This window comes from Dasypus novemcinctus, chromosome 7, assembly GCF_030445035.2.
Source record: "Dasypus novemcinctus isolate mDasNov1 chromosome 7, mDasNov1.1.hap2, whole genome shotgun sequence".
Lineage (NCBI taxonomy): Eukaryota > Metazoa > Chordata > Mammalia > Cingulata > Dasypodidae > Dasypus > Dasypus novemcinctus.
Genome location: NC_080679.1, coordinates 25,866,213 through 25,893,681, shown reverse-complemented (window position 1 = coordinate 25,893,681; position 27,469 = coordinate 25,866,213). Strand labels below are relative to the sequence as shown.

Sequence of the window (27,469 nt, the reverse complement as noted above, 5' to 3'; positions counted from 1 at the left end):
ACCGTGTGAGTCCACGTGTGTGCAACACCCAGAGGAAGCAAATCCACAGGCGGAAAGTAGGCTAGAGGTCACGAGGGATTAGGGCGAGGGGCAGTGGGAGGTACAGCTTGATGGGTACAGAGTCTGCTTGGAGTGATAGGAAATTTTGGTAACAGAGTTGATGATAGCACAACATTGTAAAAGTAGTTAATACTACTGAATTGCACATCTAAAAAAGGGTAAAATGGTAAACTTTCTGTAATAAATGTTACCACATAAATTTTTTTTTTTAAAAAGCAGAGACAATAGAGATAGGGAACAGAAGGCCAGTTCAGACCAGTTCTGGAAATATGAAAACTGCGGGGTCATCGTGAGAAGGAAATTGATTGGATGTGTGAGAAAAGGACCATGTCAGCTTATTTTTAAGTCAACACTTCTCGACTGTACAACTGCCAGGCCCTGAGCTGAGCATGCCGAACACGCATTAGCTCACTCGACCCTCACAAAAACCTTCTGAGGTAAATCCTCTTCTTTCCTTGACTTGTAACAGACGAGGAGACTGGAGGTTGGTGAGTTTAAGTAACTCGCCCAAGATCGCCCAGGTAGCACATGGCAGGGCTGGGTTTTGGAGCCAGGATGGTCTGACTCCAAAACGTGTGCTCTTATCCAAACCCGCGTATGGGACAAACAGAAGGCTGGAGCCACTTGCCGGAAGTGGAGACACGGAAGGAGCCGGTTGCGTTGGGCTGAGGATAATCAGGTCAGCTTTGGGCAAGCTAGGTTGAGGAGACGGTGCAACATCCGAGTGGAGATGACGAGAAGGAGGGAGAGCACTGAGAGCTGGAGCTCAAGAGGGAGGTTAGGGGGAAATGACTGTTTTGGAGTGATGAGCAGCTGGGTGATAGCTGAGGTCAGGGGAAGCAGTGAATGGAGAGTCGGGAGGGTAGAGGTCAGAGACCGAACCCTGGGGAGCCTGTCAAGTGAGACAGGGCAGCAGAAGGGGAGCTTTTAAGAAACGTGAAAGGAGAACCAGGAGAGTTTGTGACAGGGAAAGAGAGGGAAGAAGGAGGCAGGGCCCACTGTGACAACTGCTGCCCAGAAGTTAAGTGGCAAGGACTGACTAGTGTCAAGTGGGTGAGAGCCACATTAGGGTGGAGTGGTGGGGGCGGAAGCCCCCTTGTATGGCCTGGGAATGAACGGGAAATGAAGAGTGGAGGCAGCAAGAAGCATTATTTCCTTTGTTTTCATCAAATAATAATTTGTATCGATTTAAATAGTATTACATTTACATTATAGAAGGTCAGAAAATACTTTTAAAGTATAAAAAAGAAAACAAGTGATACCCTGTTAACCCACAACCAAAGATCATCACTGGTTACATTTGAGATTATTTTCCAGTGCATTTTTGTTTACAGAGTTGCAATCAAATCATTTACATAAAACTTACAAAATTTTGTATCCTGTTTTCTCCCCATTTAATATTAAAATGTAAATTTTACCCACAGTACTAGTTTGGGTGCTTTTGGCTTCAAAGTATCAGAAAATCCAACTAAAAGTGGCTTAAACAACAAGGACAATTATTATCCCACACAACTAGAAACCCAATGACAAAGCAATTCCAGGATCAGTTCATTCAGGGGTTCAGTTATGTCTTCAGAGATACAGGTTCCATCCTGATTTCGGCCTTGCCATCTTTAGCATGTTGGAATATCCTCTTAGCCTGGTCCCTCATAGTCCCAAGATGGCTGCCCTAGTTCCAGGTATCCCAGGCAGATAACAACATCTGGAGCAGCAAAGGAGCACCGCCCTATGATGTCCCTTTTTAAGAACAAGGAAAACCTCCCTCGATGTTCCCCAGTCTATTTCCCTTCCCATTTCAGGACCAACTCTGGAACCTTGGAGCAAGTGACTTGATCTCTAAGGACCTCAGTGTTCTTATCTGTGTAGTGGGAATTATAATTGTAATTGATTCATAGGAAAGTTGTAAGAGCTGAGAGTTAATATATAAAGCAGTCAGAACAGTGATGTGCACATGATATGCACTATATAAACATTTGCTATTCTCATCTGTTGGCAAGAATTGTGTCATATCGCTGGATCTGACCAATCACTGGCCAGGCAATGAGTGTATCATGATTGACTTGGACCACTCAAGATCCATTACCAGGGGAGGGGCTCATGTGGAGACTGTGGCTGTTCAGAGGAGAGGGGTAAAATAGGGTTAAAAAGGAAGAAAAAGGAGGGGGTTGGAGAATGGAAATTAATCAACCAACCATGCCTGCCATACCCAAGTTGTTAAAAAAAAAATCTTTATCAATACATGATTTTGTTGTATGTGTGTTGTTGGTTTTTTTAAATTTTAAACTTCATTTCCAAATAATCTCAGAATTGCTAAAATGTTGAAGGAAAAGAAACCTGTTACCTAGCTTCCCCAAATGTTAACAACTTACCTAATTACAGTATCATTATCTGTATTGGTCAGCTAAAGGGGTGCTGATGCAAAAAAACAGAAATCTGTTGGCTTTTAGAAATGGTATTTGTTTGGGGTAGAAGGTTACAGTTACCAGGCCATAAAGCCTAAGTTACTTCCCTCACCAAAGTCTGTTGCATTGGAGCAAGATGGCTGCCGACTTCTGCAAGGGTTCAGCCTCCCTCTTCCTCTTCAGGCTCTGTGGTCTCAGCTTCTTCCAATATCAGCTGTAGGCCGGGAAAAGTCTCTCCCCCAGGGCTCATTCCTCTCAGGGCTCAGCTGCTCCCGTCTCTCCACAAGGTCAGCAGTAGGCTATCAGGCTCTCCCTCTTCCCAGGGTTTCTCAGGTGTCTATGGAGCCGTCTCTATTCTTCAGTGTTCTTCTCCCATCTGTTTACTTCCCGGGGCTCCAGCACCCTAAAACTCCAATTAACTCCTTGCAGTATAGTTTTCTCTGTGAAACGTCCTACTGACTTGGCCCAATCAAAGCCCTAACCATAATTTAATCAAGTAAAAGTGAAACTTCTGAAGTTAATACAACCTATTACTCCCAGAGGAACAGACCAGTTTACAAATACAATCCAGTATCTAGTTTTGGAATTCATAAACAACACCAAACTGCTACAGTATCAACACTAAGAAATGATTAGTAACATTGATACAATATTAGTAACCTATCTACAGACTTTATTCAAATTTTGCTAGTTGTCCCCCTTGTGTTTTTTCTGGCCCAGGATCCAATTCTGGATCATGCATCACAGTATGTTCTAATTATAAACACAATTTGAAAGCTGCAGAGGCCCATGGAATGCGATGCTTCCCTTATTGCCTGACCATTGAGTGTTGACAAAGTCTAACCATTGTGGTAATTCTGAGCTGGACATATTTGGCCTTAAGGCTTAGTGTACATTTCAAATGATATCTTTGGGGCAGATACCTAAAATAGGATAACTGAGTCAAAGGGTATAAACATTTTTAAGGCCTTGATGAGTACTGGCAATTGCTTTTTAGAAAACTGTACCATTGATACCCCCACAAGCAATTATGAATGCTCGTCTCCCCATACTAGAAACTTTTAGAATTTTATTTTTGTTTATACTCCTTGATATTTTGATAGGTAAAATTTATAACTCATTGTTTTACTGGTATTTTCTTGATTCCTTTTTTTTTTTTCTTGAAACTTTCTATTTTGAAATAATTTCAAATTTACAAGACAGCTGCAAAAACACAAAACCCATATAGAGATCTCCAACATATACTCCCCAAATTCCCAGATCCACCAACTTAACAACATTTTGCCACTTTTGCCATATCATTCACTCTATCCATATATCAATCATCCATCATCTCTTATCTACTTACCTACTTATTTGGTGAACATTTAAGAGTAGGTTGAATATGTATGCTCCTGAACACATAATGCTTCTATGTACATTTCCCAAAAACAAGGATATTCTCACTTATGTTATTACCTTAAGTACAGTTAACAAGTTCGAGAAATTTAACATTAGTACAAAGCTTAGAGTCTATACTTCAATTTTTTCATATGTCCCAATAATGTTCTTTTTTTTTTTTTAAAGAGGTACTGGGGATTCAACCAGGACCTTGTATATGGGAAGTGGGTGCTCAAAACTTGAGCTATATCTGCTCCCCTCAATAATGCCTTTTTGAGCCTTTTCTTCTCCATTCTTACATCCCATCCAGCACCGTATATTGTATTTATTTATCATTATCTCTTCAGTTTCTCTCTTTTTTAAATTCTGGAAATACATATACAACATAAATCTTCCCATCCCAACCCCCCCCCCAAGCATACCATTCAATGGGATTAATCACATTTACAATATTGCAGTATCCTCACCACCACCCATTGCTAGACTTTTCCCATTACCCCAAACAGGAAGCCTACACCCATTACACATTAACTCCCCATTTTCCCAGCCCTCCACCCTGGTAAACTATAGTTTACTTTCTGTCTTTATAGCCCTTCAATCATTGTACAATATCTGTTCTTTGTGTCTGACTTACTTCACTCAACCTGATGTCTTCAAAGTTCATTCATGTATTGGTGTGTGTATCAGAACTTCATTCCTTTGCAAGGCTGAGTAACATTCCATAGTATGTACATATAGCACATTTTGTTTTCCCATTCATTTTTTTTATTCTTTTGAAGTTCAAAATTTTTTCATATTTTTTGGTCATTTATCCCTTTATTATTTGGATTGTTGGTGTTTTCTAATTTATTTAAGGTCTCTATATATTATGAACATTAACTCTGTCAAATTTGAAGAAAATATTTTCCACAATTTTTATTTTTTATCTTGTTCCTTTTTTTTAACACACAGAAACTTTAAAACTTTTAAAGTAGCCAAATAGAGTAATTTTTTCTCTTATTAGGTTTCATTTGCTTTTTGTCTGAGTTTAAAAGCTATATGCTGTTATAGAAAATTAGAAAAACATGTTTTTGCTTTGTTGCCTTAGGAAGTTCTGCTATCCAGAGATTAGACATGTATTTTATTTTCTTCTAATTTTGTATGATTTAGTTTTATATCCTTAATGTTTTAATTCACCTGAGATTTATTTTGGTGTACTCTGAGGTGCAGGTCTAAATTCCTCTTTCAAATAGCTTATCTAAGCACCATGTCTTTCCAGCACCATTAATGACTAATCTTTTTTTCCCCTTCTTTATTTTTTTTAAATGTTACATTTAAAAAAATGAGGTCCCCATATATCTCCCACCCCTCTCACCCCACTCCTCCCACATCAACAACCTCTTTCATCATCATGGTACATTCATTGCATTTGGTGAATATATTTTGGAGCACTGCTGCACCACCTGGATAGTGGTTTACATTGTAGTTTACACTCTCCCTCAGTCCACCCAGTGGACAATGTCCAGCATCTGTCCCTGCGGTACCAGGCAGGACAACTCCAAGTCCTGAAAATGCCCCCACACCATATCTCTTCTTCCCTCTCCCTACCCTCAGCAGCTACCGTGGCCACTTTCTCCACATCAATGCTACAATTTCTTCCATTACTAATCACAATAGTTCCATAATAGAATATCAGTAAGTCCACTCTAATCCATACTCTATTCCTCCAGCCTGTGGACCCTGGGATGGTTATGTCCACTCCCCCTCTATATCAAGAGGGGGCTTAGATTCCACATGGATGATGGATGCAATTCTCCTGCTTGCAGTTGTAGGCACTCTTGGCTCCTTGGTGTGGAATGACTAATCTTGTTTCCTATTGTCTCTGTCAGCTCTTGCTGCAATAACGCTGCATAACAAACCCACCCAAAACTCAGAGGCAACTTCTCATTCACACATCTGTAGGCAGGCTACATTTTACCAGATCTAGGCTTGGCTCTGCTGGGCTGATCTTAAGCTGTGAGTGGAGTTCCAGGTCTCCTCCAACTGTCCTTCATCCTTAGACCAGCAACTAATAAAGGATCCTTTCATGGTGAAAGGCATGAACACAGAGACCAAGTTCAAACATGACACACATTTAAGGCCTCTGCTTGTATCGTGTCTGTTAACATTCCACTGACCAAAATCATTCACAAAGTCAAGCCCACCATCAATGGAGTAGGGAATATGTTTCACTTCCACGGAAATGGTGCATAGTCACGTGGTGAGGGCTGTGTTTAGAGGGAGAGTGAAGAATTGAGAACCGAAATGTAATCTATTATACTACACCCAATGAGACAGTCTTTTAAGAAACTAGGTTGTGTTAAGACAAAGGCAGAACAGAATCTAGAAGGGGACCAAAGGTCAAGGGAGGTTTTGAAGACAGGGGAAGTTTGAATTTGCTTATAGGGTGAAGGGAAGGAAAGCAGTGGCCAAGGGATAGTTTGCTTGAGTATAAGAGCAAGAAAGGCTAATAGTATTTACTCCAAAAATTCATATGTAAATAGCAAAATTTGTGAATGGGCACAGAAATGGTTTTCTCTAAGGAGGATATTTGCTAAAATATAAGAAATTGGAGTTGGGGCTTGAGGTTTGGAATAACAACTATGGATAATGAGAGCAAAATAAAAGCACTGTCAAGCACTGTGGGGGGCCCAGTGAGGCCTGAATTACAGTGATACTGATTCACATGGAATGGAAGTTTTCTCTGGCCCTACCCATGAGGTTGAAGAAGAAAAAGGAGACTATCAAACTGGTACAGGCAGGCCTGGGGGTTGGCAAGCTAAGGATGTTGGCAGGATCAGGGGTGAGGAAGTTGCCAGCTGGTAAGGAGTTGAAGGGGTAGAAGCTTAGAGTTACAAGGCCCTAAAGAGTCCAACTCCCCTGTAACTGTGAGCTTTTACCCTACATAAATGTCCTTTACAAAAACCAACAGCGTTCTGGTACTTTGCATCAGCACCCCTTTTTGACTGACTAATGCAGGCATGAAGTCTTTCAACAGTACTTCAAGTAGTTTGAGTTATTAGACAAAGCAGATTACAGTGCTTTGTTATGCCTCATTATTGCAATTTCCTAGCACTGCATAAGTACTTAAAGGATACAGATAAAGATTTCCATTCCAACCAGGAGCTCTGAAGCCACTAAACTCAGCAGGTACATTAAGCATGGATATTCTAAAGTTCTTACCAGCAGTAAAAATGCCTTGGGTACTCCAGCGGTACTAGAAGGTCTCACGATTGCAGAAAGCCCTGTGCGACAAACCAACAGGCACATGTCAGTAACCTTAACAGATTAGACACGAAAGTAAATATTCTTTCCAATTATCCAATCAGCCAGCAAGTCTATCTCTGTCCTGTTTATCAGTCAGGAGATTGGAACAGCCAACAGTGTTGTGAGCACAGGCAAGTTACTGAACCGTGGGAGTACTCAAAGGTCTCTTCCAACTTTGTTTTATAAGTTTAAATTTGCTTAAAGTTGCTGTTTCTATAAGAAAAACTTTCATTCTGAAAACGCTTATAGAGGATTCCTCAATGAGAAGCCTCAATTCAAGCCCTGAATCTCCTTACAGAGGCAGCAGAAATTTCACTGTTACCAGGATTATGTTAAAACAAATGCACACGTCTCACACAAATTTGTCTTCATTCTAGGTATCTGGTTACCTAAATACATGCTCTGGAAAGCTGCGGCTGGTCAGTGAGGCAGTGTGAATGGTACATATATATTGTAGCTCATGTTCACCTCTGGTTTAATGTTCAGTATCATTACTGGAAATTGCATCTAGCATAGTGGCTTGCACGTTAGAGGAATGCAGTAAATATTCATGTGACAGAAAGAATCATCTTCAGTCTCCTAATTATTTCTTTACGGACTAACCTTATAAATGACCTTGAACACCTCGGAGAGAAGCGGTCTCTGAAGATAAGGCTCAGATTTTTTGATAACTATTCAGGAGGCCCTGGGGATAACGCCGTGGGGAACATCTGCTGCATCAGAGGGAACCTGTTGAACGCAGTTGAGACACATCAGATTAGAGTCGGTGGATGGAAGCTGTGTTCTTGATGTTTAAAAACATTAAAAATACCCCCAGTTTGGGAAGCAGATGAGACTCAAGTAGTTGAGTGCCTGCCTACTACATGAGAGGTCCTGGGTGAACCCAGGTGGCTCCTAAAAAAAAAAGGAAGATGAACAGATACAGAGAGCACACAACAAATAGATATAGAGAGCAGACAAGCGAGCATAAAACAACAAGCGTGGGGGGAATAAATAAAATAAATCTTAAAAAAATAGAGTCCAACTCAAGATGCCATAAGAGGAACTTTCTCACCAAATGTCCATTGCCACGTGTTGAAGCAAGATGGCGGGTGATATCTGCGAGGGTTCAGCCTTCCTCTTTCCTCTTAAGGCTCCGTGGGCCCAGCTTCTTCTGATCTCAGCTGTAGGCTGGCATAAGGCTCATCTCTCAGGGCTTCTCAGCTGCTCTCTTCTCTTCACAAGGTCAGCTATAAACTATCAGGCAAATGTCTCATCTCCCCTCAGGGCTCCAGCATCAAAACCAAGTTCTCTCCTCTGCCGTGTCCTTTTCTGTGTATCCACTTCTCTGTGTTCTTGACTGAGCATTGGTTTATATAGCCCACAAAGGGGGCTGGGACTCAACCCCGCACACCCTAATGATGTGGTCAAATCAAAGCCCTAATCTTGATTTAACAAGTAAACATAAAGCCTTTGAATTTAAATCAATCAAAGGGTATCATGCCCAGAGGAACAGACCAGTTTACAAACACAATCAGTAGATCTTTTTAGAATTTATAAATAATATCAAACTTCCACAGCAGAGTTCAGAATCACCTGTGCAAAATGCATACTCCTGGGCCTCTCCCAGACCAGCTGAATGTGAAGCTCTGGGGCAGGGGCCCAGGATTCTGCATTTTAACAAGCTCCCTGAATGGGTCTTAGGCCTCACAAAGTTTGAAAACTGCTGAGCTAAGATGCTGAATGAGTCACACTTGCTGGAATTACCTAATTGTAGGAATCAGGCAGAATGACTGAAAAAGCAGGTGTCTAATTCCTCAGAGTATGGGCTGGGTCAGCAGATGAGACTGGGGGGTGGGATGGAGGAACAGTGGTCTAGACCTGGAATGGAGCTAGTGCATCCCTTTCCAACCTGGAAATTTGACAATACAGGCAGCTGAAGGTTTCCCCTTCAGGAAGCAAAGATGGTGGAAGGGATGTGGGGGGAAAGGAAGGGGATAGAAAAGAGGGGTCGCATTCGGTTGGGACAGGGCAGAATGGGAGTTATATGGAAAATGGATGTGGAGGGAATTTGTTTCCACCCAATCCAGCCTTCCAGGGTATTCAGGGCAGAAGCCTGGAGGGAAGTCCACAATGGGAAGGTGAGCTCAGGGACAGGCAGCAGATGAGGGATGGACTGATGTGAATGGGGCTGGGCTGAGCAGAGACAGATTATCCCAGCTATTACCTCTGTGTTGGGTTAATTTTTCCAAACTAACTTTTCTACCCTGGTTCCATAGGACGTCTCTTTTCCCTAATATTTAAACAGCTTCAACCATCTCATGATTATGTCATCATCATCTTCATCCTCATCATCTTCATCATCATCATCATCAGTATCAATGATTTCCTGAATGCCAACCAAGCACCAGGCATCAAGCTCAAACCATGATACAAAGATGAAGACGGGCTCTCCGTCCTAAGGAAGCTCCCAGGCCAGTTGGGAAGTTAAAACATCAGGGACAGGAAGCCTGGGCTGACAGCTGGATACAAGAAGCCCTCCTCCCCGGGAACCTGCAAGGGAGCTTGTTCTTTGTGTTAAGCTCTGAGACCACCATGTCACATGTCAGACCTGAAGGTCAGCTAGTCAGCTGGCCCAGGTTATTCATGGGTCTCTCTGAAGAGAGTCACAGAAGCAAACTTAGCCTCAGGAGAGCGCCCTCCCCCACCCAAGCTGCTCAGGTGAGGAAGTCACGGCCAAAGACCTGGCCTCAAACAGCTCTAGGGTGGGGTGAAGGAGCAGGGAGACTTCCCTGAGCCTATGAACCACAGGAAGGCCCCCGCTTGTTCTGACCAAACTGCCCTCCTGAGCAGGGTTTGGCTTCTTGTGGTCAGAGCAAGAGGGTCCAGTCTCCTGACAGTCCCGGTACTCGGTGGCATAGAAAAATTGTCACCCATCCATTCTATGGTTCTCTCATTCATTCGTTTGTTTGGTAAATACTTAACTGGGCACCTGCTCTGTTCCAGGCACTGTGCATGCCAGATCCTTCGAGGATAGTGGCGCAAAAGAGACAGGTCCTCCCTGACCTCACGGGGCTTACTGTCAAGTGAGAGCAGCAGACAAAACACAAAAGCATGTTAGACTGCAAAAAGTGCTATGAAGGAAGTACGTGGAGTAATGTGAGAGAGTGGGCAGGGGGCTGTGTGGGCGGTGGTTAGGAGTTTGCCATTTCAGAGAACATTTGGAAAGATTTAATATGTGTCTGGCACCAAAACAGACACTGGGGATTGAAGATGAATAGATTAAATCATAGGCCCTAACTTAAGGAAGTAAGTAAACTCTTCAAGACTCAAGACCCTGAGACAGACATGTAAACAAAAAATTAGGGCACGGGGTATTGCACTGAATGATAGAAATATGTGCAGGCTCAGCACTGGCACAGAAGAGGGCAGGTCTAAGCCCACGCTGAGGGTGGGAAGGTGCAAGGAAAGCTTTCTTGGAGAGAGGACAGGTGATCTGAGTCTTTGAGGAACAAAGGGACACCAGGCAGAAGGCATGGTGTATGCAAAGGCATGGCAGCGTGAGCCAATATGGCTGGTTCAGGTAACTCCAAGGAGTTGGGTGCTATAGGGTGTAAAGTGCAGGAAGGGGTGAATAAGGGGCATCAGTCTACCTGACACAGAAGGTTCTCAGAGGAGAGAAGGTGAAGGTAAGGCAGCTTTGGAGCAGATGTTGGAAGCCTTCCAGTAAGTCCAAGGGGGGGGGGCATGGCTTCCTGAGCCTGCACGAGTCCCCTAGAGCACCCACTTCCCACTCCTTATCTCCAGCCCTTCCCTGGCTCCATATGCTTCATAGCGTGCATCTTGGATTTATCATCTATAATCTTGTTAACGTGTGCATGTGGCTTGAGATTTAGGATTCTGCCATCTGCGTGTTCTCTGCAGGCTCATACCTGAGCCTGCATTTCCTGTTTCAGATTGCAGGAACTGCGCTATTAATTTCTAATATAATGCTCCGCACAGCCTCACCTACCGAGAGGCGTGTTCACCACGACTACTGGTGATGTTCCATAGTTCCTCACTTTGCATGTATAGGCACAGACTTAGATGGACAGACTCCCCAGTCCTGGAAGGGCCTTCCGCAAGTTGCTTGTCAGGCGTCTCACTCCTGGGCCGCCTCTGCAGCACGCACGGGTGGGACACACAACAGCAGATGTTTAAGCCAGTTCTATTTGACTTCGTTTGTTCAAAACCTTGTCTGTGTCTGACGCTAGTTTGGGCTGAATCGCAGAAGCTGAATGGTGGGGCAAGGGAACGGGAAGGAGCAGGCTGTGGGCTCTGTCCCTGAAGATGCGTCTACATTAAAGAAACTTTAAAAAGAAGAAAAGAAACTTTATGCCTGCCTGGGGTTTCTGGACGAACCCCCAGGAACAGGTGTTGGGATTACAATTCCATTCGGGCTTTTGTTTGGGGTGGGTGGGTGTGGCCTGAGTGTCCCGTGCACTGTATATAATCATCCTGCACTTAGTACATTCTCAACCTTCTGGACTCAGCCTTGGATACAAATATCTAATCAGAGTTCCCTCAAGAAAGAGTGAGCTCTGCCTAGAGCAGCCCGCACCTATACCTGAGAATATGTAATCTGTTATTTTCTCCCGTTTCTGTTCTCATCTTCCATTTTCTCAATAAACTACTGGCCCAAAAAGAAAAAGAAAAAGAAAAAGCAAGAGGAACAGATGTGAATCAAGCGGTTGAGTGCCTGCTTTCCACAGGGGAGGTCCCAGGTTTGGTCCCAGTGTCTCCTAAAAACAAAAACTAATAGCAAGGAAACAAATGAGAAAACCAACTCAGGGGAGCTGATGTGGCTCAGTGGTTTAGCGCCAGTAACTTCCCGCATGTGAGGTCCGGGGTTCAATCCCCAGAGGCCCAGAACTTCAAAAAAAAAAAAAGGGAAAATGTGGGATTTGGAGGTGGGATTTTCTAAGCTCACTCAGGTCAGAGCACAGGATGCATGGAGAAAACAAGAGCCTCGCCTCCCCTGCTTCCCTCCCAGTGGGAGAGAGCGAGCTTGACTGTTTGCAGCGTTTCCTTCCCTTCCTGTTCTGCCAGAAGAGCCCAGCCCTGGCTCCTGTGTCCCAAATCTGTAGATTTCACCATGCCTGCCCTTATGCCTACGCCCATCCCACTGACCTTGACAACTTCTGGAACCCAGCAGGAAGGCAGTGGTGATGGTGGTCGTGGTGGTAGGTAATGTGGAAATCAAACTTGGCCCGGGAGCCAGGGGACCCTGGTCCTGTCCTATTTCTGCCACCCACTTGCTGCTTACACCCTGAGCCTCCGTGGCCTCTCCTTATTCTTCAGGGCATGCCTAAAGTGGCACCTGCCCCCATCTAAACTGGTCCTCTTTCTTCCATATCACTGGCCTCTCTGTTTGCTTCCTTTACAGGCCATAATTATTTGCAATTACGCACACACGTCTGTTTGCTTGTTTATGGTTCTAGACGGTAGGCTCCAGGAATGCATGGAGCCGGGTGCCTTTGAGTGGCATCCTCAGAGCCTAGCACAGTGCCTGGCTCATCGGAGGACCTAGAAGAGCAATTTAGCGGGTGAATAAATGAAAGGAGGACAGGGAGTTTACCCAGGAAAAAAAAAAGTTTCTGCCAGGAGGCCCACTCCAGGGCCTCTCCCAGAGCTCCCTGGAGGCTGAAGGTGGGAAGGTGGGGGAGGCGGGCCGCGGGCCTCCACGCCCTCCCAGGACCCAGGTAACCGTGCCCAGGGATTAGCGCACGTCCGAGGTCCCTCCCGGCCCCGCCTCCTGGCCCGCGGGCCCGGGACACCGCACGCCGCCGCCGGACGTTGGCATTCCGGGCGCGCGCCCGGCAGAGGGCGGCGAGGGGCGGGCCCGAGCGCGAGGCAAGGGGCGGGGCGAGGCCAGAACGCCCCCCCGCCCCACGCCGGGCGGCGTGCGCCCCCGGGTTCACCGCGTGGGGCCGGGGCAGGGCCGTCGCCTGGCAACGCCCCGCCCCGCCCCCCGCCCGCCGCGGGCGCCTGCCCCGAGCATGGCCTGGCCCGCCCGGCCCGAGCTGTGGCTGTGGGTGGCGGGCTGCGGGCTGCTGCTCCTCGTGCTTCTCGCGAGCCCCCGCGGCGGCCGAGCGCGGCGGGCCCTCCGCGGCCTGCTCATGGCGCGCAGCGAGCGGCTGCTCTTCCGAATCGGGTTAGTGCAGCGGGCGCGATGCGGGGCGCGGAAGGACGCGCGCGCGCTGGAGAGAAGGGGACCGAGGGGCGGGGGCTGGCAGGGGCTGGCAGGGGCTGGCAGGGGCTGGCAGGGGCTGGCAGGCGCTTGGGGGTAAGGAAAGAGCCGGGGCCGGGGGCCAGAGAAGAGGGAGCAGAGAGGGGGGCTGGAGAAGCCCCTGAAGTGGGGGCACTTGAAGAGAGAGGCACGGAGGCTGGGGAAAGATTTGGGGGTCTCGAGAACGGAGATGGGTTGAGGGCTGGGGAAGGAGGACCGGGGTACCCGGGGAAGCGGAGCGTGAGAGAGCACCTCGCTGAGGGCGGGGAGACAGCCGGGAGGAGAGGGGCCGAGGTCAGCGGAGGCCCGGCCCCGCCGGCAGGTGCAGGAGAAGACTGCCTGGGACCGCCTCACTGCCACTGGAGTTGCGCCCGCCCCTCCCGCCTCTCCCTGTCCCTCTCCCCACCACCCAGCTCCCCACGGTCCCGAGCTGGAGTCTCAACTCCGGAGATCAGCCTCTCCCTTTTCTTCTGGCCCCCACTCCGACCCACTCCCTTTTCTTCTGGCCCCCACTCCGACCCGTGTCCGAAGCCCAGGCTGTGAAATCTGACCCTACTGCCTGACTTGTCCAGTTTCGCTGATATCCAAAGACTCAGCCCTGCAGGACGTTCCCCCCCCTCCCGCCCAAACCTTATTCTCACTCTTCCCACCCCCTCCCTCTGCCCTTTCCTTCCTGGGTCCAGGCAAGGGTGGTAGCCAGCTCTCTCATTCAGTGGAGACTCTGAGTGGCAGACCTCCTAGGGCCCCTTCCCACTGCCAGCCGGGCCGTGGGCAGGACCTTCGCCCCAGTTTAGGGACAGCACTGTTGGATGGAGACTGTGGGCACCCTGGTCATGGGCCAGGCTGGAGGACGACACAAGCTGGGGAATTTCCTGACCTCGGAGAAGACATTGTGCAATTCCCTCCTTCCTCCCCAGACCACCCCACATACTCCGGGAAGCTTCAGGCCTAGGGCTCCGCTGACACTCAGTCTAAGGAATAGAGATATAAAAGCCCTTCCTGGAAAACTGGGGGAGGACCTTTTCTGGGCATTCACATCTCCAGTATCTCAACTGTTAGGGCGATACTCTAGATAATGAATCCACTCTTAGATCATGCTCCAAATCGCCACTGTTCTGCAAATAGCTTTAAAGTAAGAAGATTCACAACTATTTAAATATCTTCCTATCTGGAATTTTAAAAAATCATTTCTTCCCCCAAAATTTCTGGGTACTTTATAGTTCTATTTGAGGAGAGTTTGTTTGGTTTTGTTTTAAATCTACATCTAGTTTTCAAAATTGGTAACTTTGAAGTCATGCAAATGACTTGAGGAAGTGGAAAAAAGAAGTTTCCATAAGGAGCTGGACTCAGAATTCCCAAGGTCGTACCTCACAATCCTGAGGTTTGAATATTCCTAGAACTTGTGTCCCAATCCCCAAACTCGGAATTCCTTGGGAGCGTCTTTGGAATTCAGTGTTCCTATGAGCTTTCCTGTGTCTAGATTCCAAGGTTTCCTTGGAGTCCACTCCCCAAATGTGCAGAGCAAACTGGTGTGCCTGGAATCAGGATCCAGACCCTGGCCCTCCCTGGTCTGAAAACAATGCCCAGTCCCTTGGGGGAGAGGCTGCTGCCTGGCAGGAGGGAGAGGGCGTGTGAGCAGGAAACTGTCCCGGGGAAATAGGCAGGTGTGGATGCTGGGGGGGTGTCTGCAGGGCCTCCAGGAAGGATGGAGAGGGAGGGGGACGGGATGGGAACAGGACGTGATGGGGAGAGGCAGAACGCACGGGCGCGGGCCACCCAGAAGGTGCGGCTGGGTGGACCCCGAATAGAGAGCAGGAGCAGATGATGGAAATTCTAAGCAAGGGCTGGGAGAGGAGCTGTTGTGGGTCTTCTCGTTAATAGTGATGGTCACTGATGTTTGACGGTTATATAAGGGCTTTCCTCACACATACCCAAAACAGTTGTCTTGGGATGGGGGTGCCTGGGCTCCGGCCAGGGTCCTTCTGGAGCTTCCTTACATACTTTCACTCCTGTCTTCAACCCGCCCCCCCCATCCCTTCCTTCAGTCGACACCTAACTGCCTGGGGCCGGGACTGTGGGCCACGCATGGTCTGGCCTCTCTTCTCAGGGAGCAGTCTCAGCTGCTTTTGCAGTACAGGCTGCTTCGTGCCTCAGTTTCCCTTTGGTCTCTTTTCCTTCTCAGAGGGGGTTTTGGAGAATGGGCCCCTAAAGAGAACATTCGCAGAGGTGAGTAGGGAGCAAAGCTGAGCTTGTGCAGGGCAGGGAAGGCCTTACAGAGCTGAGAAGGTAGATAGCGGCCAGTCTTTGGGAGCAAAGCTGAGCTTGTGCAGGGCAGGGAAGGCCTTACAGAGCTGAGAAGGTAGATAGCGGCCAGTCTTTGGGATGGACAGTCCTAGCTGACCAAGCCCCCTTGCCATGCCTGGGCACGGAGGATCTTTCTTGACCCTTTAACTCAAGTGAAACCAACTGTCCCTGGGACAGGCCTTCTTGTTCCGCTTCTGCAAGAGGAAGCCCCTTATCTGGGACCAATGGGGCCCGCTGGCTTGATTCCAAGGTGGCAAGAATCCTAGCCTGATGGTCCTTGGGTGAATGACCTTCTCCTCATGGCCCACAAAGAGGCCGGGCAGAGGCAATGAGTTGGGCCGTCCCACAGCACAGCCTGGTTTGAGCAAGAAGGGGTGTAGGGTCCCTTGCTTTCTGCTGCTTGAGCCCCCACTCGAGCCTCTTGCCCTACTCTGCTCTCCCCACTGAACCAGCATGGCTCTGAACGGGCCCTCCCGCTCCCCAAGCCACCTTTGGGAACCTCTCACACCCCCCCCAGACTTACCCATTTACTTCCCCCCGGGCCTGCACTCTTTCTGTCCTTCTGTCTGGGGGTCTCTTAGACCGTCCTTCTTCCCTCCCTCTCTACCTGTCGAATGCTGTTGCGTCCTCAAAGCTCGCCTTCACAATACACCCACAGTCCGAAGGTTTCTCGCCACCTCTCCTGCTACCACCGTGGGCCAAGCCCCCACCCTCCCTCCCCTGGCCAGCTCTGACAGCCTCCTAAACGGACTGCCTCCTTCTGCCTTTGTACCCCCAAAGTATTCTCAACACAGCAACCGGATTGAAACTGTGACGTGTCACTTCTCTGCTCAGACCCCTCCAGAGGTTCCCATCTCTCACGGAGCCACAGTCGACTCAGAGACTGGCTTCAAGGCCCGACGTGACCTCGTCCCTGCCCCGGCCTGCGCCCCCAACCCTCTTTGTCAGCTCTTCACCTTGCTCATTCCGTCTCAGCCACCCAGACCGCTTTGCTGGCCCTCGAACACTCCCAGCCAATCCCACTTGCTCTCCTTTCTCACTAGAACCTTCTGTGCCCTAGCTTGCTGCCTGCCTTCTTTCAGTTCTCTGCTCGCGTTTCACCCTAGTAGTGAGGCCTGCCCTGATCACCCTATAAAAAGTCACCACGCCCCGCCCTGCATTCCCTCTGGCCTTTCTCCCAGTTTACTGTTCTCCTGGTGCATATCACCAGATGGCAAACTAGATTCTGACTTGTCTGTTTATGGTGTATCTCTCCCAGCTAGAATATGGGCCACAAGAGGGAAGAAACTTTGTTCACTACTGTATCCCAGCTTCTACAGCAGTGTCTGGCCCACAGTTGGTCCTTATTCAGTATTTTTTAAATGAGTAATGTAGAGCTTGGCTCAGATGCCATCTCCTCCATGAAGCCTGCCTGGGCTGCCAGTTGTTAATCGGCCACCAGAGTGAGGCCCTGTCTTTCTCCTAGAGTCTTTATTGCACATTCTTGCTTGTTCTTGAGTTAGCCTTCTTGCTTGTTCTTGAGTTAGGTGTTCACAGGCCTGACTCCCTGGCTGGACTCCCACAGGCCTAGGCCAGGGAAGAGAGTTGAATTAAGAGGGCCTGGGATTGGGGTGAGGAGAGCAGGGGAGAGCCAAAAGAAACAAACCCAAACCCAAACAAAACAAAACCCAGGGCCCTTGGCTGGGCAGGTGGCCTAGGATTGCTGGGAAGGAGGCAGAACAAGCCCAGGCCCTGGTGGAGAGACCACCAGAAACTGCCTTGGCTCCTGCCCAAAGCCCTCAGCAGCCTCTCCCCCTCCTCTGGAGGGGGACCTGAGGTCTGGGCAGGTCTGCCCAGGATGGGCAGGAAGACAGGGCAGACCCAGACCTCATGATCCCCAGGGCAGGCCTGCGTTTTGACCACGTGAAGGCCCTGCCCCTCTCCTGGGCATGGGGAAGTGCCTCCTCTCCCCCGGGCATGCAGGCAGGTTCAGGAAACTCACCCCCTAGGGCCCTTTTAGCTGTCTCATTGCCTTCTTCTGTTCCCTGGGTTTTGAGCGAGCACAAGAGGAGCCTCGCTCTTGGTTCTTACGGGGCCATGGAGCAGGCTGTGGCTGCAGTAGGACCCTATGCTGAGGGGACAGCTTCCCTCTGACAGACATTTCCAGGTTTGCTTTCATAAAGAGTGCCCTGCTGCTGGTCACATGGGAAGCCTGGGCACGCTGTGTGCTGGGGAGCAGGATAGAAGCCGAAGGCAGCGCCCTGGCCCGAGACCTCACCATCCTGGGCTTGCCTTGTGGGTGCCAGTGGAGTCCAGGGTCCCACCCAGGCCATTCAGAAAGCTCTAGAGGAAGGGAGGTGACTCCACGATAAGGGCTTTCCAGATGGTTCTGTTTGATGCAGAGCCCCCCTTTTTGCCCCTCCCCTTCTGCCCCAGGCTGGCCTGAGGCTGGGGCCGGAGGCCCCAGGGGGACAGGCCCTTGAAAGCCTCAAGTCTCTCTGGGGTTTATGGAGGATGGCGAGGGAGGAGGGGAGGAAGAAGAGTTTCATTGTGTGCTCTCCACCGTGTGCAGGGGGCGGGCACGTCGGGGTCCTGTAGCTCCCTGTCCCCAGCTGTCCCCAGCTGTCCCGCGCACCTCCCATGGGGCTGAAGGCTCAGACTCAGACCCTGGAGGAGCCACACACTGGTTCAGTGAAGCGGGGAGCGGGCGAGAGGCACCCGTGACCCGCACTGCTGTGGCTGGTGCCCCAAACCCGCAGGGAGGGCCCTCGGGGCGCTGTAGCACTCGCCCCAGGCTGACTGCCCTCCCCCTGCCCCACCCCCAGAGTGGTTTTTCTGTCTCCCACCTGGGTCCCAGAGGACCAATTAGGCAACTTCATTTTCTTTTTGGTGAAGTGGTGGTGGGTAGTTGTGGGTCTCAGAACTGAAATCTGAATCCAGGAAGGGGGTGGGTGGGGGGAGGAGAAGGTCAGAATCTTCCTGTTTAACCAGCACCCTCCCTCCCCCCCCCCCCCCCCCCCGATATTTCTGATGAGGAACACTGTCCTAGATCCAAGCCCTCTGGCCAAGCCTGGGATCCCACAGCAGAGAGTTCGAATCCCACATCTGGCCCTGGGTGTCAGTGTCACCTTGTTAACCATGCGAACTGTCTGGGCTACTGTTGCTTTTTATAGAGGGAAACACTTGGTTTTAAGAGAGGGAAACTGAGATCCAGAGAACGAGTGGCAGAGCCCTCTGGTACTAGACGGGGAGCCAGAGGTCTGTTCCGTGGGCAGTGAGCTCCAGCTAGTCTGGGGGTAGGGGAGGCCGGGAATGGCAGACAAAGGTTCTTCCCTGCTACTCCCCACCTTCATATCTTCCCTTCCAGGGCTGCTTGTTCTTTGTTCCAAAATCCTCTTCTCTAATCTGGCTCACAGCACTACCCGTGGAACCATGGATCCAGCCAAAAATCCAGGATCAGGAGTCACAGAGCCTAGATTTGAAAGGGATCTGCAAGCTTCTCTGGCTTGGGAGTCTTTTCTCGAGGTCCCGGGTCCTCAAAAGGTTGCCTATGTAATGAGTTGGTTGGGGGAGAAGATTCACAGCTTTTCAAAGATTCTCCAGGGATTCATGACCCAAAGAGGCTGAGGCCGGTGCTCCAAGAGGTCTGGCAGCCGGATTCCTGGGCTGCATCTTGGATCCTTGGAATGCCCAGGCATATTGTTTTTTTGTTTTTTTTTTCAGAAAAGGACCTCAAAGGAGTTGGGTCTGACCCAAAATGGCTCAGACCCATTCATCTTGGGTTTGGGAAGGATTTCAGGGATTAGGAGGGTGGGTTCCAGGGTCAGGTTGCCTGGGGAGGAATCTGCGTCACCACTGGCCACTCTGTCATCTTGAGCAACCCCCCTCCCTCCCCTCTGGGCCTCCATTCCTTGTCTGTAAAAGGGAGGCCCTCATTCTCTGCTGGGGGTTGGCCTGAGGATGGTAGGAGATCACTGATGGGAGGCACTCAGCTCTGGACCTGATCACAAGTGGGGTCCAGAAAGGCTGTGGTGATGTAATTGTCATTAAAGAGCAGGTGGCAAGGGACCTGCCCAAGGTGCTAAAACTGGTGCTAAGTACTGGGGCAGAGCCAGTACTGGAAAGCCCTGCTAGAAGCTAGCGCTTTTTCCACCTCCTCATACTTGCCAGTTCTTTCCCTCTCTCCCTCTTGGCTCAGGGATCCTGGTCAAGACCCCAGGACAGGGGAGGCTGGCACTGTGCTTCCCATGGGACATAGCCCCGCCTGTGCCCCTGGACCCAAGTGGCCTGTTCAGCAGAGCTCCTTGCATGGCCAGGTCTGTGGGTGCAGCAGGGAGAGGGGAGGGACTTGAGAAACAGGTGGGTGAGGACGGAAGGGGAGAGCAGAGGCAGAGGTGGTGAGAGAGCAGAGGCAGAGGTGGTGTAAATTTGGCAGGAAGTTCTGAGCTTTAACCCCCTTTGCATTGCATGGAGTAGCAGTGTCCTCGTCGTCGTCCCCCCACCCCGCCGTCCCAGGGAAGTGGGGTGCAGGGGACACAGAGTGCTCCAGAGCAGAGGAAGGAGGCTTTCTGCTGGGGTTTGAGCTGTACCCTGAAGGATGAGGAGGACCCAGTAAGTAGAGAAGGCCCCCTGAGCGGGCGAGGGGGGAGTGCAGCAGAGGCAGGGAGCCAGGGCCATAGTTTTGAAGTTTTAATGAGTTATTTCAGGCATTTGAAGAAGGCTGGCTAATATAACAACCTCCAACCCCACCAGCTGAAGAAATAAAATCTTGCAGACACTGTGGAAGCCCCTGTGTCCCCCTCCCCTGCCCCGAGATAACTGCCGAATTGGTCGTTGCTCGTTCCCTCAGCTACATTTATTCCTGTACTACACAGGTCTGCATCTCTAAACAGCACACACACGGGTTTGCCTGCTTTTGCAGTTTTAATAAATACCGTCAGATTGTATATTTCTTCTGCTTATGTCGTTTGGCTTAGCATGACATATTTGAGTTTTGTGCATGCTGAGACCTGTTGCTCTAGATCATTGGTTTTCCTGGTTGCGCAGTTTTTCATGGTCTGAATATGTCATGATTTATTTATTCATTTTGCTGTTGATGGACAGTTAGGTTTCCACGTTTTCACTTTTGGGAGCATGGGTTTTTCTCTGGGCTGTTACAGGAGGGGAGGAGGCGGAGACTTACTTTGGATCCAGTTCACAAAGGACCTGACTAGGAGTCAGACACGCTTGCCCTCCTGCTCCCCTCCCGTAAGCAGTGGGGAGCCACTGAAGGCTTTTGAGCAGGAGCAGGACTCAGTCAACTCCAGTGCTTTAGAAACAAAGTTTTTCTATGGCTTGCCACGTGGATGGGAGGCAGAGAGCTGGGAGAAGGAGGCTTTTGTAAGGGCTCCGAGAGCCTCTTCCCATGGGGGGCCCGAGCAGTTAGGGTGAAAGTTATGGTCAGGGTTGCTCCTGCTTTCGTCTCTGTAGGCCAGGGAGAGGGTTAACTGGAGACTCCCGCGTGGGACGAGGAGAATGGCAGCGGCTTAAGAGAGAGAGCAGGAGGAGGAGCTGGCCTGGGCAGATTCTGGACCCTGAGGAGGAGCTGCAGCTCTGCAACTTGAGAGTCACGTGGAAGTCCTTGTCACCAAGGCCTCAGGCCCCTCCCTCTCTGCCGCCTCCACCTTCCTCTGCCTCCCCCAGCAGTCAAGACTGCAAGCCTCGCAAGGGCCTCGCCCGTCCCTCCCCCACAGCCTGGAAAACCCAGAGCAGCCTCGCACCCATCCCCACTCCCTCCTTCTCCGGCCCCCCTTCCAGTCCAGGCTCCTGCTGGCTCCGCACCTGGTGACTGGGAGCTGCCTGCCACCTTCCACCCTTGCACCCTTTCACAGCACCCTCCACACAGCAGCTGAGCCAATGGTTAAAAATGGGAGTCAGACCCCGTGCTTGCCCCCTTTCAAACTGCCAGGACTGTCCCCAGCCCCTGGCCTGGCCCTTGGCCACCTCGCTGGCCCTCCCTAGAGACCCCTGGAGCTCACCGCCCTCCTGCCCGCCCTGGGCCCCACTACTGTGCCACCCAGAACTTTCTTTCCTGCTGGCTCCTTCTCACCTGTCGGTGGTCAGCTTGGACGGTACCTCCCAGAGAGGCCCTGGCACCTGCCTGTGGGAAGACCATCCTTACTCCCAGCTATTCTCTTCCATTCCCAGCTAAGTTGACTGCTTGTTTCGTGATTTATGTGTTTTCTGGCCAATGTCTTTTGCATCCCCCCCCCCCCACTGTGTTGCCAACTCCCCAGAGGCAGGCACGCGCTGCCTTGTTCCCTGCTGCCTGCCTGGACCATGGCCAGCTCGTGCAATAAGTATTTGCGGAATACAGGGAATGAGAGAAAGAGGCCTTGTTTACTGCAGCTTCTCGGGGCACTGCCCCAGCCCTCACCAATCTTGCCCTTCGTTGGGGGTCAAAACCAAAGCCCCTATCATAAGCCTCCGATAACCGAAGACAGGAAACATTTATCAGATGTGAACAGCCTTGTCCTGGCAGCTGCACCCCTAAGGGGTGCAGGGCTGAGTTTGGGAAGGAAACAACAGTTGCTAAATACCTTCCACCTGCCAAGCCATTTGTTATCTTGTTTAATGTCTTTAAATCCTGGTGTCTCCATTTCATACACGAGGAACCTGATCTGTGAGACCCTGATGACTTGCCCAACGTCACAGAGCTAGGAGGAGCCAAGCCATAGGCAGAGGCCTGCGCTCCATAAGCTGACGCTAGAAGAAATGAAGTCAGGAGCAAGACTCGGGCAGGGAAATGAGGCCCATGATGGGGGCACAGAGGAAAGCGTGATTTCTTAATTTTATTAGAGAAGATGTAGTGTTTCAGAAAAATCATGCTTAAAATACAGGCTTTCCCACATATCACCATATAATTAACATCCTATGTTAGTGTGGTACATTGCTTACAATTCATAAAGTACTTTAATAATTGTACTATTAACTGTAGCCCATCATTTACAATAGAGGCCACAATACAATACAGGTCACAGTTTATGTTGTGTTTTTGTTCCAGGAACATATATTCAACCTAAAATTTCCCCCTTCGACCACCTTCAGGTCTATCAGTCAGTGTGCTGCCCTCACCACCATCTATCGCTGAAACCTTCCATCCTCCCAGAGACCAAAACCTTCCATCCTCCCAGAGACCAAAACCTTCCGTCCTCCCAGAGACCAAAACCTTCCGTCCTCCCAGAGACTGTACACCAATTAAGCATTAACATTCCAATACCCACACCAGCCCCTGGTTTCCTCTAATCTAGTTTCTGACTGTGAATTTGTTTATTCAAATAATTCCATATCATGTATTATTTTTATTTTCATTTTCAACATTTCATTTTGAAATGATTTCAGGTTTGCAGAGGCAGTACCCAGGAATTCCCATATTCCGTCACCAGCAATCCCCGTAACCACATCAACACCCACCACAACCACAATTCAGTTACCGAAACTATGAAATTCAGTGCCCCAGCACTACTTTTTTTTTTTTCAATTTATCTCCGTCCCCCCCCCCATTATCTGCTCTCTTGTGTCCATTCACTGTGTGTTCTTCTGGTGTTCGCTTGCATTCTTGTCAGGCGGCACCGGGAATCTGTGTCTCTTTTTGTTGCATCATCTTGCTGTGTCACCTCTCCGTGTGGGCGGCACCATTCCTGGGCAGGCTGCACTTTCTTTCACGCTGCGCGGCTCTCCTTACAGGGCGCACTCCTTGCGCGTGGGGCTCCCCTACGTGGGGGACACCCCTGTGTGGCACGGCACTCCTTGAGCGCATCAGCACTGCGCATGGGCCAGCTCCACACAGGTCAAGGAGGCCCGGGGTTTGAACCACGGACCTTCCATGTGGTAGGTGGACGCCCTAACCACTGGGCCAAGTCCGCTTCCCTGGTCTTCTGTAAGTTGCACTCTTTTCTGAACTCTTTTTTTTTTTTTTCCCCTTAAATTGCCTCAACTCACTTAATGACCTCTCTTCCTTTCTCTGATCTGCATGGTACAGTAAAAATTTTAAGTTACAGTTTTATGAATGGTGGACATTCATATAAATTGTTAACTATATTTCCTCATGATGCAAATAGTTCTTTTTATGCATGGGATGATAAGCACATCTGTCAGTTTGCATTTTTATATATGAGTGTGGCATAATCCTGTGACTGCTCTATATAGTGAATAAACCGGGACTCTGTTGATAAATACATATGTATTTTGAAAGTGAGATGTGGCCTCAGTGCATCCTTTCAAGAGACCACCTGTGCCTCATTACTGATGAGAGTAGTTGGATCACCTGGTCAAGGTGGAGCCCGCCAGGTTTCTCCACTCCCTTTGTAACTAGTATCTCCTGAGGGACATACTTTGAGACACTGCATATCCTCTTTCTCATCCTTCCTGGACTGGACCAGGGTGTTTGATCATGCTGCCCTGTGTTAGGAACTCTGCACTGCTTGTGTGTTCAGAGCAGGGTGAGAAACTGGCCAAGGGGCTTGGATAAAGGGCAGCATCTAGGGAAGCAGAGGCAGGGGCATTCCAGGGAAGGACCCCGCCCTGGAGAAGGCATCAAGGTAGAATTGCCCAGGCCCCTGGTGCCTGCCCCCAGCCCCAGGTCCCCTGGGGGCACCCCACCCTTAGGGGGCTCTGTTCCATCTGGGCCCTGGAACTGGGACTGTAGCATTCGGGCACCTGCCCAAGCTCGACCCCCAGCCCGGGCCAAGGTAGGGTCTTTGCCTAGGGGTCTTCAGGTAAGACTCACAACCGCGGCACTTTCCCACTCCAGAAAAAAGGACGTGCCAGGAGGCGGCGACCTTGCCTGTTCTAACGTCACTGTCTCCAGCACACTGCCGGGACCCCAGTTGTTTAAGGATGAACGAGGAAGAGAGCGGACCTCTTCTCAAAGTGATGGAAATGGCCCTCTTGCCTGACCACCCCATTTGCTGTGGTCCACCCTGTCTACGAGCAGCTTCCGGTGGTCACAGGCCTCTCTGGGTGCCCTCTGGAGCAGTTTTGCATATATGTCTATTTTTCTTTTTCTTTTTTTTTAAGATTTTTAAAAAATTTCTCTCCTCTTCCCCCCACCCCCAGCTGTCTGCTCTCTGTGCCCATTCGCTGCACGTTCCTCTGTGACTCTTCCATCCTTATCAGCGGCAGCAGAAATCTGTGTTTCTTTTTGTTGCATCATCTTGTTGTGTCAGCTCTCCGTGTGTGCGGCACCTTTCTTGGGCAGGCTGCACTTTCTTTCGTGCTGGGCGGCTCTCCTTATGGGGTACACTCCTTGCGCGTGGGGCTCCCCTATGCGGGGGACACCCCTGTGTGGCAGGGCACTCCTTGTACACATCAGCACTGTGCATGGCCAGCTCCACACTGGTCAAGGAGGCCTGGGGTTTCAACCATGGACCTCCCATGTGGTAGGTGGACGCCCTATCCATTGAGCCAAGTCCATTTCTCTTTAATTTATTTTTTAAAATTTATTTATTTTTAATGTTACATTAAAAAAATATGAGGTCCCCATATACCTCCCCACCCCCCTCACCCCACTCCTCCCATAACAACAACCTCCTCCATCATCATGGGGCATTCATTGCACTTGGTGAATACATCTCTGAGCACTGCTGCACCACATGATCACTGGTCCATATTACAGTTTACACTCTCCCTCAGTCCACCCAGTAGGCCATGGGAGAACATACAATGTCCAGTAACTGTCCCTGCAATATCACTCAGGACACCTCCAAGTCCTGAAAATGCCCCCACATCACATCTCTTCCCATTCCCACCCTCAGCAGCTACCATGGCCACTTTCTCCATCTCAGTGCTACATTTACTTCCATTACTAATCACATTAGTTCCAGAATAGAGTATCAGTAAGTCCACTCTAATCTATACTCTATTCCTCCATTCTGTGGACCTTGGGATGATTATGTCCACTCTTTCATTTATTTTTAAACCACTTTTTCCCCCTACATTTTTGCATTTGTATTTCATGTTCATTTTCAACCAATAATTTCTATGCTAGTTGACAATTTAAAAAAAAAAGAGTAAAAGTAACCCACATGTCCAAAGATAGGAATTTTTTTTGGTGGGGTGGAGGATAAGCTACTTCCTGAACCTCAGGATTCCTTTAGAGTTCCTCTCTCTCTCCCTCCTTCCCTCTTTCCCTTCATTTAATACAAAAACACTGCGTGTTCACTACCAAACTGTCAGAAAATGCTAACAAGCCAAAAACAGCATTTCAGGATCACTGATGTTTCCACTGAGAGCCCCACGCCCTGGACAACTGCATGTATATCACTCTAGCATCTGTTCCACATAGATGCATACAAATACGTTCTTGTTTTTCTACCATTATAAAGAGTCTTTGTACTATTTAGAAATATACTAAACAACTAATTTCCGCAATCCAACTATTTGTGGATATTTAGGTTGTTCCAAGCAGTGCCCTCTAGTTTGACGTCAGTAGCTGTTCGCAGCTCCCACCAGCTGCTCCCCCGAGGCCTTTTTGCTTCCTCCCCCAGCTTCTTGGGAGGCCTGCTCCCTTCTTTCTTGGAAATGTCACTTCATCAGAGAGGCCTTCCTTGACCTCATATCTAAAATAGCACCTCCTGTCATCAGTCTCTGTGCCTTTGTCCTGTTTTATTGTGTCATCTTCACCTGACATGACGTTATCCAGGCATTTGTGTTTGTTTTCTTTTAAGATTTGTTTTATTTATTTATTCCCCTCCCCCGCACTGTTTGTGCTCGCTGTGTTCTCTGTGTCCATTTGCCATGTGCTCTCTGGATCTGCTCGTCTTCTCTTTGGGAGGAACTGGGAACTGAACCTGGATCTCCCATGAGGAAGAGAGGCCCTCAATCACCTGAGCCCCCTCAGCTCCTGGTTTGTTGTGTCTCTCATTGTCTTTCCTCTTTGTGTCTCTTTTCTGTGTCATGTTGTTGCATCAGCTCACCGCACCTGCCCATCGCACCAGCTCGCTGTCTTGCTCGTCTTCTCCAGGAGGCAATGGAAACCAAACCCAGGACCTCCCATGTGGTAGGCGGGAGCTCAATCTCTTGAGCCACATCTTCATTTGTTATTGTCCCATCTCTCCCACCAGGGCGTAAGCTTCCAGAGGGCAGCTTTACTCACTGTGGGTGCCGTGCCTGGCCAATAGCAAGTGCTCAGTAAATATTGTTGCATAAATGAAAGCCTGAATTGACTGCAATTGATTTAGAAATAAATAAAAAACTAGGGCCTATGAAGCATAGTCACATGTGGATGGCGAAACTGCTCTGTAGTGCACCCTTACTGTCAGTCGATACACAGGCGAGCACACACACAGCAGGGATTACAGACGTTGAAGTGTCTATCAATTGTCAAAGCTGCTTCCTTTTGACCGAATTGTTGTTGTTGTTATTTTAAAGCAGTTTTCTTCACACACCATATAATCTGTCCAAAATGTTGCAGTCAGTGGCTCTCAGTTGAAGGAATTGTTTGCAGACAGATCGGCTGGCCCTTCTCCAAGGAGCCGGAAGAGCAGTCACCAGCCCCCCGCCCCTGCCCCCAGAAAATCCCTCACCCTACTCTCTTCTTCTGTCTCAGGCTCAATCAACTGGAATCCCTGCCCCTTTTCTGCTTGGCTTGATATATAACCCTAAGCACTGAGTGCCCCACTTCCTGCCCCAGCCTCAGTTTCCCTTCTTTAAGGGCCTAAGACAGGTCCTTCCAGTGTTGGCTGGGCTGGCCACATACTTTGTGGACCCAATGCAAAATGAAATCAAGGGCCCCTTACTCAAAAAAACAGGAAAAAAATGCCATTAATGATAC

General features: G+C 49.4%; 1 protein-coding gene across 2 annotated transcripts in view; it reads left to right on the top strand.

Annotated features, from left to right (window-relative positions):
* The window catches only part of PNKD (PNKD metallo-beta-lactamase domain containing), a 67,239-nt gene that overhangs the window by 32,858 nt on the left and 6,912 nt on the right, over window positions 1–27,469 (top strand). Inside the window, exon 1 of one of the 2 annotated variants that reach the window (XM_012529451.4) lies at window positions 13,131–13,299. The exons of the other annotated variant lie outside the window; for it this stretch is intronic. Coding sequence (XP_012384905.1) covers window positions 13,145–13,299 — 155 coding nt within the window. The 5' untranslated portion in view covers window positions 13,131–13,144. Of the gene's footprint in view, window positions 1–13,130; window positions 13,300–27,469 lie in introns of those variants that run through there. 2 annotated transcript variants of the gene reach the window in all.